This window comes from Mizuhopecten yessoensis, unplaced genomic scaffold (assembly GCF_002113885.1).
Source record: "Mizuhopecten yessoensis strain PY_sf001 unplaced genomic scaffold, ASM211388v2 scaffold6505, whole genome shotgun sequence".
NCBI classification, from domain to species: Eukaryota; Metazoa; Mollusca; class Bivalvia; order Pectinida; family Pectinidae; genus Mizuhopecten; species Mizuhopecten yessoensis.
In genome coordinates this window covers 708838-720933 of record NW_018406583.1, presented here as the reverse complement: position 1 = coordinate 720933, position 12096 = coordinate 708838, and the positions used below count along the sequence as shown (strand labels likewise).

Here is a 12096-nt window from a genome sequence, read left to right as displayed (position 1 = left end):
ATACTAGTCCTGAACGGCTTATTGGGTTTTAACTAAATTTGGTTTGGAGCATCCTTGGGCCAAGGGCTCTCTCAATTTTGTATGAACGATGGGTGTGGCCTCCCTGGGGGCACAGTAGCGGGGCCCAATAGGGAAAATAGAGGTAAAACCTTTAAAATCCTTCTTCTACCGTAGGGATTAAGGACTTTTATCCTAATTTAGCATGGAACATCCTTGGGCCAAGGGGACTCAATTTTGCATAACCGTGGGTGTGGCTCCCCTGGGGTCAGAGGAGTGTGGCCGAATCCGAGAAATGAGGTAAAACATCTTAAATTCTTCTTCTACCGTAGGGATCTAGGGATTTTATCCTAATTTTGCTTGGAGCATCATTAGGTCAAGGGGACTCAATTTTGTATAAACTGTGGTTTTGGCCCCCCTAAGTGCAGAGAAGTGGGGCCAAATAGGGAAAATAGAGTTAAAACCTTTAGAATCCTTCTACTGTAGGGATTAAGGGATGTTATCCTCATTTAGTCTGGAGCATTCTTGGGTCAACGGGACTCAATTTTGTATAAAAGGGGGGGGGGGGGTGTGCCCCTGAGGCAGATGGGGCAGGGCTTTATAGGGGGAAATAGAGGTAAAACCTTTAAAATCCTTCTTCTACCATAGGCATTAAGGGATTGTATCCCAATTTGTACTTGAGCATCATTAGGCCAAGACTTTGTATAAACAGTGAGTGTGGCCCCCTCTGGAGGCAGAGGGACAGGGCCAAATAGGAGAAACATAGCAAATTCTTCAAATCCTTCTGTCGGAATGACATGATTTTGTCCAAATTTGGTATAATGAAGCACCCTTGGATGAAGTGGAAGCAACTTGAATAAATGTTGGGTTTGCCCCCCCCCCCCCCAACCCCCTGGGACCTGAGGGTGGGGCCCAATGGGGTTATTTAACAAATTCTTTTATTTATTTATTTTTCTGTAGGAATGACAGGGTTTTATCCATATTTGGTCTGAAGTATCCTTGGGGGAAGGAGACTCAATTTTGTATAAACGATTGTCCTGAACCCACTGGGGGCAGAGGGGTGGAGCCAAATATGGGAAACAAAGCTAGTCCTTCTAAATCCTTCTTCTGTAGGAATGAAGGGATTTTGTTTAAATTTGGTATGAAGCACCCTTAGGAAAAGGGAAACCAATTTATTATAAATGGTGGGTCTGGCGAGGCCAAATAGAGATGTAGAGGAATAGCTTTAATATCCTTCTTCTTCCGTTGGGATGAAGATATTTGACCAAATTTTAACAGTAGCATCCTATGGGGAGGGGAAATTAATATTGTATAAATGGTGGGTCTGACCCCCTTGGAGGCAGAGAGGCGGGGCCAAAATCCTTCTTTTTCTGTAGGAATGACAGGATTTTGCCCAATTGCATAAAAATATAACCCTTGACTAACCATGTAATACACTACCAGTAACATCTGGCTATTTCAACATCAATTTTGCTAACATTTCCAGGTGAGCGATACATGCCCTCTGGGCCTCTAACAGGAATTTCTCCTGTTTCCAGTGAACAGTTAAATATTTCCCATAAAGGGGCCTTTAATATGTCCGCTGTTTCTTTCAATACTTTTGAGTGAATATTATCTGCTCAAGGTGGTTTTGCGGAATTCAATGCTTGTTTAAATGTTAAATACTTCTAGCTCTGATATTTAAGTATTAATGAATAGACTCCATGATAAGATCTTTCAGTACAGGCATACAACCTTGTGGTTCGACATTGAAAACATTTGAGAAATAGTCTGCTAATGCTTTAGCCTTATCTTGATCAGTTTGAGCGATTGCAGTTTCGCTTCGTTATACTAGGTGTTCGATTGTCTGGTTATAATAGATGTCCGATTGCTGGTTATACTAGGTGTCTGGTTATACTAGGTGTCTGGTTATACTAGGTATATCATGGCCTGGTTATACTAGGTGTCTGTTATACTAGGTACATGTATATGATGGCCTGGTTATACTAGGTGTCTGGTAATACTAGGTGTTTGATGGCCTGGTTATACTAGGTGTCTGGTTATACTAGGTGTCTGATGGCCTGGTTATACTAGGTCTGGTATACTAGGTGTCTGATGACCTGGTTATACTAGGTGTCTGGTTATACTAGGTGTCTGATGGCCTGGTTATACTAGGTGTCTGATTGCCTGGTTAAACTAGGTGTCTGGTTATACTAGGTGTTTGGTATACTAAGTGTATGGTTATACTAGGTGTCTGATGGCCTGGTTATACAATGTACTAGGTGTCTGATGGCCTGGTTATATACTAGGTGTTTGATGGCCTGGTTATACTAGGTGTCTGGTTATACTAGGTGTATGATGGCCTGTTATACTAGGTGTCTGGTTATACTAGGTGTCTGATGGCCTGGTTATACTAGGTATTTGGTTATGCTTGGTGTATGATGGCCTGGATATACTAGGTGTCTGGTTATATTAGGTGTCTGATTGTCTTGTTACACTAGATGTCTGGTTTTACTAAGTGTATGATTGTTTGGTTATAGTAGGTGTCTGATTGCCTGGTTATAGTAGGTGTCTGATTGCCTGGTAAAACTAGGTGTCGTAGTGTCTGGTTATACTAGGTGTCTGAGTGTCTGATTATACTAGGTGTCTGATTTCCTGGTTTTACTAGGTGTCTGATTGTCTGGTTATACTAGGTGTCTGATTGCCCGATTATACTAGGTGTCTGATTGTCTGGTTATGCTAGGTGTCTGATTGTCTGGTTATACTAGGTGTCTGATTGCCTGATTATACTAGGTGTCTGATTGTCTGGTTATGCTAAGTGTATGATTGTCTGGTTATAGTAGGTGTCTGATTGCCTGGTAAAACTAGGTGTCGTATTGTCTGGTTATACTAGGTGTCTGGGTGTCTGATTATACTAGGTGTCTGATTGTCTGGTTATGCTAGGTGTCTGATTTCCTGGTTTTACTAGGTGTCTGATTGCCTGGTTATATTAGGTGTCTGAGTGTCTGATTATACTAGGTGTCTGATTTCCTGGTTTTACTAGGTGTCTGATTGTCTGGTTATACTAGGTGTCTGATTGCCTGGTTATATTAGGTTTATGATTGCCTGGTTAGCTCACTGGGTCCGAAGGACCAATGTGACCCTTTTCAATACCGTGGCGTCCGTCTGTACCTCAATAATTTCTTCAAACGACTTATCCTTTTTAACCACTGATTGGAATTTAAGTAAATTTGACTGGAAGCATTCTTAGGTGGTGGGGATTCAAAATTGTACAAATAGTGCGACTAACCCCCAAGGGCTGGGCCAAAAGGGGGCAATTTTACTATATTGCTATACACGACTCTTGTGGAACTATGTCATGGATATCAATCTTATTTGGTCAGAAGCATGTATTGAAGGAATGGATTAAAAAGTGTATAAATGTTGGGGATGACCCCAAAGGGGGCTGAGGGGCGGGGTCGAAAAGGGTTATTTGCCTTATTGCTTGAGTGACTTCTTCTCTGTAACTAAAAGATATATATACCATATTTTACCGGCAGCATCCCTAGGCGGTTGGGTTTCAAAATTGTACAAATGGTGGGGTTGACTCCCCAGGGGGCTGAAAGGAGGTGCCAAAAGCGGACAATTTGGCTATATTGCTATAAACGACTTCTTCTCTAGAACTATGCCATGGATATCAATCATATTTAGTCGAAAGCATTCATGGGATGCAGGGATTCAAAATTGTTGGAAATTGTTGAGATCCCCACCTTATAACCATAAATACAATTGCTGGGTATAAAGAGATGAATGCACATACGCTTCCAGGTTGGCCTTGGGGTTTGCCCCACCCTTGGAGACTTAACCATTGGGTCATAACTTTGAAACGGTTGAGATCCCCACCTAAAATTATAAATACAAATGCTGGGCATAAAGAGACGAATGCAGTCATGATATTAGAATTGATCCTGGGGTCTGGCCACAACCCTATGGACCTAGTTTCTGAGTCACAGCTTGAAAACAGTTGAGATCCCCACCCCATAACCATACATAAAATTGCTGTGCATGGAAAATCTAATAAGATATACTACAAGGATTGGCCTTGGGGTGTGACATATTCCCTTGGATCTCATTTGGAGAATATTTTGCCATGATTGCAAGATATCCAGGTGAGCGATACAGGCCCTCTGGGCCGCTTGGTATACTAGGTGTATGATTGTCTGGCTATACTAGGTGTCTGATTGCCTTGTTATAGCTCACCTGGCTTGAAGGACCAAGGTGAGCTTATGCCACACCATGGTGTCCGTCGTCCGTCCGTACGTCAACAATTTCTTCACACGACTTCTTCTTCTTCACCACTGAACGAGATTTAACTTAATATGACTGAAAGCATTCCTAGGTGGTAGGGATTCAAAAATGTACCAATGGTGGGGCTTACCCCCTAGGGTGCTCAGTGTCGGGGCCACAAGTGGTATAAATGACTTCTTCTCTGGAATTAAGCAATGGATATCAACCAATGCTTAAAAATATACCAACAAAAATGTCAATACTTGCCCCTGTTTCCTTTTTGTTTTGCAGAATATTGAGCAGGTCAACATCAATTCGGTCCCCCTTTGCAGTGTTGTCGAATCCAGATGTATCACAAATTGTGAATGGCAAATCTGCTATTTTCAAATGTGAGTCCTTTATATGTTAAAAAATAGAAATAAAAAAATGACGTTAAAATAAAAATACGTAATAAAAATTCATTAATGAAATTGTAAATTACTACTCTTCCCACAGATTTGGAGAACGGTATTCACTTAGAAATTTTGTTTTAATTCCGAATAAATAGGGGAAATAATCTGTTAAGTACCAGGTCTTTGAAGGCTATTTCATTAATAAATTTTAATAATTATCAAATAATCTCGGCCATACTTAAGGATTATTCTTTTCAAAATGAACCAAAAAACTTGTTTCACAAACATTAAAATGAACACTTCAAAAACCTCCATTAAATTCCAACTCTGAGGGTATCTTATATGTGTATAGTAAAGTACTATCCCTTCAAAACAAATTTGCTTTAGATGGCAATATTACATTTTTCATATCATATGTACACTAAAATAATAATAGCTTTAACTTCAAACTTATCGTAAAAGGTGTGACAATAGTGCATTGTATCTAAGTTCAAAGTTCTTCAAAACCCTTGGTTACTTTGGTTTTCTACTCGTGTTCTGCTGCTCGACTTTGCTACTGTCCTTTCATTGTATTCATGATATTCCGTAAAAAGACATCGAAGGTAGGAATACATACGTCATCGTTATATCACAACAAATAAAAGTTACATTCATTTTTCAAATACATGTTTTACCCTTTCCCCTTTTAAGGCATCATCCTTTTATATTAAAACATTTAAACATACTTGACCCCTGTGACCTTGAAAGTCTAACAAGGTCATTAAGTTAAATAGACTTTACAGCACTTTTTGTCAGCATGAAACTTGCTAAATACCACCCTCCCTAAATCTTTAGTTTATTGAGATAAGGGTTTACACACATTTGGTCATATGTGACCTTGATATTAAAGTGGGTCAAGATCATCTAAATTTACAAACCTGATAGCTCACATCTTACCATGCTACTGGCAGAATGTAACCACCCTATGCTGTTTGGTTATTCAAAGGATTTTTTTTGAAAGATTTCAACATATTTGACCCCTATGACCTTATTATCTGAACATGTTACTGGCTGAATATCATTATCCTGGGCTTTTTGGTTATTCAGAAGAAATGAAGTGAGATTGAGTATATACCAAGTCGTTGAATATAAGTCAAGGTCATCCTTTTAACAAACAGTGTAGCCCTTTGTTCTAGCGTATATAAAAAAAAACAAACGAAATTTGGTCAGTAGCATGCTGGCATAAAGTGCTATCAAGTTTGTTCGAATGAATATGTCAAAGACTTCAAGACTTCTCCTAGTAAAACAAATGGCTAGGGTGATGATATTTAGCCAGAAGCATGCTGAGAAGACAGAAAAGGTTGTTCAAAAGAATGACCTTGAATTATGTTGAAGGTCATACAGGTAAAATATGTTAAACATTAAACGATTTCTTCTGAATAACCAAAATGCTAAGGATGGCGAAATGTGACCACTAGCATGCTCAGATGAAGAGCTATCAAATGTGTGCATCTAAATGTCATTGACATTTGAAGGTCACATCTTGTCAAGTGTGTATACATCTTTAAAAGCCATCTTCTCAATAAACAAAAGGTATTTGGCAAGTTGCATTCAATAATAAAGGGCTATACAATTTGTTCAACTGTATGTCCTTGTTTAAATCACAAGGTCACAGTGGTCAAATGTGTTTAAATTTTTCAACGGGTTCTTTTGATTGACTTTGAGTCAAGACACTGATAATTTGCCTGTAGTTTTTTTAGTCCACTTTTAAGATTACAGTTGTATGCGACAGTTGTTCCGTTTCAACAAGTTTGGCATCGTCCAAATCGATTTTTGGTGTCAGCGTGATCTGTTTTTGCCGATTTATTGTAGTGGATAACGGATGTTTTGCTAGCGTAATGAGTGTTCATGATTCTCTCAGCGTCCTTTTCATGTTCTTTCAGACGTTTACCAAATTGCATTGTCTCTCAATTTCGCCCATATATGACTGATAAAAAAATTGCACGTATGGGACGTATGGGATTTAGACCAAGCTTTTGTATTTAGTTTGGTTCTCATCTTTTTCTTTTGTTTAGGTTTTGCTTAGTTAAAAAAATATCATCGTTTCTCTAAAATAAAACGTTTTCTGACACCACTTTTCAGATATACAATGAAGGATGTACTTGACCTTCATCAGATATGAAATCAAGCACTATTAGAGTAGCAGCTGTGTTAAAATCCCAGATCCTCCTCCCTGCAACGTCCACCTTAGTCTATATAGCATTGTTATCGGTCGTTACTACGATTTAGGAGAGGGAGCAAATGATCGACTTTCCAAAATTTCCAATTAAAATACTCATGAATAGCTTTGATAATGACACAGGAAAATGAGAGTTAGAGTGATCTTAATGTTAGTAATGATGGGCATGGCTTTTTTTTGTGTTTAGTTGAATGTATGTGTTCTTTTAGTTCTTTTTTTTATATCCTTCTTGTACTTTCTTTAAATTGCATTTTCCTTCTGTATTTTCCAAAACACAGCACGTGTGTTCATTAAGCTGTCATTTTGACAGTTAAACGTGGCGATTTCGATATTCTGATCGTGTTCCCCTAAAAGCTGAGCGTTAAGTAGGGAATAACAAGAACCATTTTTACGGACTTCGGTATGCCCTGGCCCTGGGACAGAACCCATTGCTTTCAACGTCAAAGCCAAACGTGAGGTATTGCCAAGCGAGGAGCTAAGAAAAAAAAGGTAGTTAGAAGGAAAAGAAATATACAGATCCCAAATATTGCAATGGCTGCAGCAGATTTATTTTGGTCGCTTTTGGTTTCCCCTTAACTGTTTTGACGTATGGATGACAGAGAAGTGATGAAGGGAAAGAAAATTGGAATATTATAGCGTACTAGTCTATGCTGGATTTTTTTGCGGAATACTCTTTAATGAAAATCAGTATTTATCTATGTATATGGGATAAACTATTTGTTAATGTAGAAAGTCATATCTGCGTTACAATCTTGATTGCATTCGTACCAACTAGAGAAGTTTCATGTGTTAGTGGGTATGCCATAGTAAGTGTTAAAGGATTTTGTGCCACGATTTTTCAGATTTTGTAACAATAAGCAAAACCTGTAATATACGTAAATAAATACGAAATAATCCATCAGCGCGCGTTGAGAAGTATCCCGTTTCTTAGATATAGGTAATCAAATAAATTAAATGCTTTATTTCATAGATAAGATATGTATGTGCGTAACCTGTGAATTAGATTTCCGTGATTCAGGCTTGAATGTGTAATTAGCAGATAATATATATGTCTTAATTTGTCGATTGATTATTTTACCCATACAACATATATTGGTTGTTGTCTTTCCTTGCACTGTTTTTCAGATAATATCTAAATATTTTAAGTGCATGTTAGAATTGTTACACGTAATGAACAGGATATCGTAGAAGTCGTGCTACTGCGACGTCACATATCACGTGACCTCGTACCGAGTCCAAAAATGCATAATCACTAGGCTGATATTGATGGAGCGTTACCTGGCCTGTCTATCATCAGAGTACCGAGAGAGACGGGGTTGGTCACTACACGTATCATTGCATCAAATGACCGTAAAATAAAAATGTATGAAATTATGAAAAATCGTTGCCAAAATTTGTTAAAGGCGATACGGATAACCAGGAATAACCTCATATATAGCAGAGCTTATTTCGTACAATACATAAATATGATGAACAAGTATCTGAAAACAATAAGCGAAAACATACTAATACCTTTGTCGTTTTGGACTGGTCTGTGCTTCCCTGAGGTGTAATCTCGGATAATTCCCCTGTGACAGCGGTTTTCAAAGAATTTATGAAACTTGATTTTCCAGAATTTGTGTGTCCATAGAGAAGAATTCTAAAATTTTCCTTCGCAATCTCTTTAACTTCCTTCAATAGTTCATCTTTCTGAAATATATGTTCTTAATTCATACTTGGTATATCTTTTGTATAATTTATGTGATAATATCAAAAGGAAAGTTCGATGACACAGTTTTCCCCTTCATTATCGTTGGTTAATGCTGACACTTTGTTTCTTTTTATAGAAACAGTGGTTAATATTCCATTTATGACTCAGAAGCATTGGGTTTTATTTCAGTGCATCGTTTGTGCATCGTTTTGTTACGTTTTGTAGCCTTTGTTTTAATGATTGAATTGTGCGAATTTCCGATCGTATGAGAAGTCAATTTTACAGAGCCAAAAAGTAAACGAATGCAGTTGGAGTAACAAATTAAAAGACATTTCAATAGCGAAAGTCTACAATTTTATCTTTGATAAAGTGTCATCAATGTCAAAAGCCTTGTTGAGTTATTCACAAAAAATTGAAAATTGAAATGTTTTATTTTCTGTTTCATCACTGTCTCTGTTTCTCTGAGTGTACTCGACAAGTGTGAATTTAACCAAAACGAGAAGCAGCGTACATGTACATCAAGAAGCTACATGACTCTGACACGTGAATATCGTCACTCTACTTTACGGCAATAAGGCCTTGCTTGATTGTGTTTCCCTATTTGGTATTCCTAGTGAACTACCATTGCGGTGGCACCTTTGAGACCCCCTTCCCCAGTGCATTTGAATAACATCGCTTGACACAAATATTGATTTACCAAATTTCAACAAAAAGATATTGTCAGCAAGTTATTGGTACTGGTGAAAACATCACTTGATCGGGTAGAATTATATAATATCAATATATCAATTAGTGCAGACAATTATTTGGTGTTTACTTGTACAGACAATATATGTTTGTGAATTTGTCTCTGATTGTTAATCATAAACACCTATTGAATAAATCAATTCATTTTGGTGTTAATATCACCCATTGTATGTAGGGGGGGGGGAGGGGAGGGGATACAAATCATAGATGCATGTAGCTAGGGAGGGGTAGGTTTATGATATATGTTTGTGTGGGATGTAGGTTTACATATGCCTGAAATTGTGCCATTAAAAAACGTACCAAAAACAAAAAGAATAATAAGATATCATGACAATCATAAAAGTATCCCAAAGTTATGAAAGTGTATTAAGTATGAATAGATGAAACATATGTGATTCTCAATAAAATGGATCGGGTTTCTTGGAAGATATTTAAAAAAGAGGGGAATTACCTGTCCTTTGTTTTTCCAGTCTATCTTTTTGCAAAATGGAACCACGTCTGGAAATGAAGACATTATTACATTTAGATATAATTCAATATTCTATATTTGATATAAATATTTCATTTTCTTCAAAGCATAATTTTATATCATAATGAAGTTCACAAAATTATTGACGACGTTGATCTAGATACTAGTTAGACATCGGGTCGTGTCGTAATCACAATTCCAGATTCTATTTTTACTCTTACCCTCACAAGATTGAGAAGGAATATACGTGTAAGTCTTCTCTCTTTTTTTATCACAACCAATCCATTAGGTTTCCCAGCATAACTGGAGATGGAGACTAATCAGTTTGTGTCAAAAGTCAGCAAGAAATTCCAGTATGGGGGAAGAAATCCACTAAAACAACATGTTCTAACCATGCATAAGATCAAACGTGGAGAAACAGGTGGAGGAAAACCCAGAATTCCACGGTAAGGGTAAGCTGAGAAATGCTGTTCGGTTAAGAATACCCAGTTTAATCAGGTGTGTCACCCGTATGCGGTCTAGATTTGCAGATAAACATACAGGTGCCAATCTACTGGCACATGATATCCGTAACATCTTTAGTCATGTGTTTTGAGACCACACTAAATATTCCACAGAATTCCGCACGGCAAAGCGGTCAGCAACATCAGAAGCCCCACACACTGAGTATGCCTGAATGAAGGAGCATCATTATTGGCACAGTTAGAGTCCCGGTAGGAAGGGTATCATAACAGTACGGTTTCACTGGATTTCAATATGTTGGAAAGAATCTTTAAACTACTAGACAGGTATGCTGGAAAATGTAGCCACCACCAACCTTGCTGAAAATTGGCTGACTATCTGTTTGTAATATGATGGAGGCAAAATTTATAATATGGAATACTAGCTGTTATGCTGCAGCACTCCACTACAATCTTGGGCCTGCCTGGAGTATAAGAATATGGGAATGTGATACTGGAACTGAAGCCGGTTAGCTGTTTTCAACAATGTACAGGAAACAGAAGCAGCGACTAATGACAAACTATGTCTCAAACTGCAAACAAGCTTCCAAAGCCAGACGATGGAAGGAAAACGTAAGTGCCGTGCAAGAGTGCATGACAAAAAAGGCAAGGATGGCTAATGGACCTGAGACATTAGGGGGAATAGAGGTAAAACCTTTGAAATCCTACTTCTACAATAGAGATTAAGGAATGTCATCCCTATTTGGTCTGGATCTATATAAACAGTGAATGTGCCCCCCCCCCCCCTTTTTCCTACCATAGGGATCAAGGGATTTCATCAAAATTTGGTGTGGAGCATCCTTAGGCCAGGGGGGCTTCATTTAGTAAAAACGGTGGGTGTGGCCCGTTTTTGGGTTAGAGAGGTTGGGCCCAAAAAGGGAAACAGAGGTTATACCTTAAAAATTCTTTTCATACGTAGGAAAAAAGAGATTTTATCTAATGTAGTCTGGCGCATCCTGGGGCCAATGAGACTCAATTTTGCAGAAAACGGTGGGTGAGGTTCCCCCTTGAGTCACAGAGTCGAGGCCTGATATGAAAATAGAGGAAATACCTTATACATCATTCTCCTACCATAGGAATTAAAGAATTTCATCCCAATTTAGTCTGGAGCATCGTTGGAACAAGGGCTCTCAATTTTGTATTAACGATGGTTGTGGCTCCCCTGGGGGCAGATATGTTGGGCAAAATAGGGGGAATAGAGATGAATCCTTCAAAATTCTTCTTCTACCATAGGGATTAGATGATTTTATCCTTATTTTTGTCTGGATTTCTTTGGGCCAAGGAGACTTAATTTGTATAAACAAAAGGTGGGCCCAATCTGGGGGCAGAGGAGCGGGGCCCAATAAGTGAAAAAGAGGTAATACCTTCGAAATCCTTCTTCTACCGTAGTGATTTACAGTTTCATTCCAATTTGATCTGGATCATCCTTTGGCAAAGGACACTCAATTTTGTATTTACGATATGTGTGGCCCTCCTTGGGCAGAAGGGTGAGGCAGAATAGGGGAAATAGAGGTAAAACCTTTGAAATCCTACTTCTACAATAGAAATCATAGAGACCTTTCCGCGGAAGAGCTAGGCCGCCCTGAATAGAAGAAATATAGGTAAATCATTTAAATCTTTTCCCTACCATAGGGATAACGGGATTTCATCCACATTTGGTCTGGAACATCCTTGGGCAATCCTTAGGTAGTCTGGCGCATCCTTAAACCAATGGGACTATTTTCGTAAAAAACGGTGATTGTGGTCCCCCTTTGGTTAGAGAGGCGGGTCCGAATAGGGGAAATAGAGGAAATAGCTTTTAGACAAGTGCTCTAAATTTTATATAAATGGTGGTTGGG

The 12096-nt window shown here is 38.4% G+C and overlaps 1 protein-coding gene across 5 annotated transcripts in view; it reads right to left on the bottom strand.

Annotated features, from left to right (window-relative positions):
- Positions 1 to 12096, bottom strand: part of LOC110452248 (interferon-induced protein 44-like) — a 51879-nt gene that overhangs the window by 17663 nt on the left and 22120 nt on the right. For all 5 annotated transcript variants that reach the window (XM_021500637.1, XM_021500636.1, XM_021500635.1 and 2 more), the window contains exons 6-8: positions 9741 to 9787; positions 8365 to 8541; positions 4510 to 4638 (exon numbers count right to left, since the gene is read on the bottom strand). In XM_021500637.1, the coding sequence (XP_021356312.1) occupies positions 4510 to 4638; positions 8365 to 8541; positions 9741 to 9787 (353 nt within the window). The remainder of the gene's footprint in view (positions 1 to 4509; positions 4639 to 8364; positions 8542 to 9740; positions 9788 to 12096) is intronic.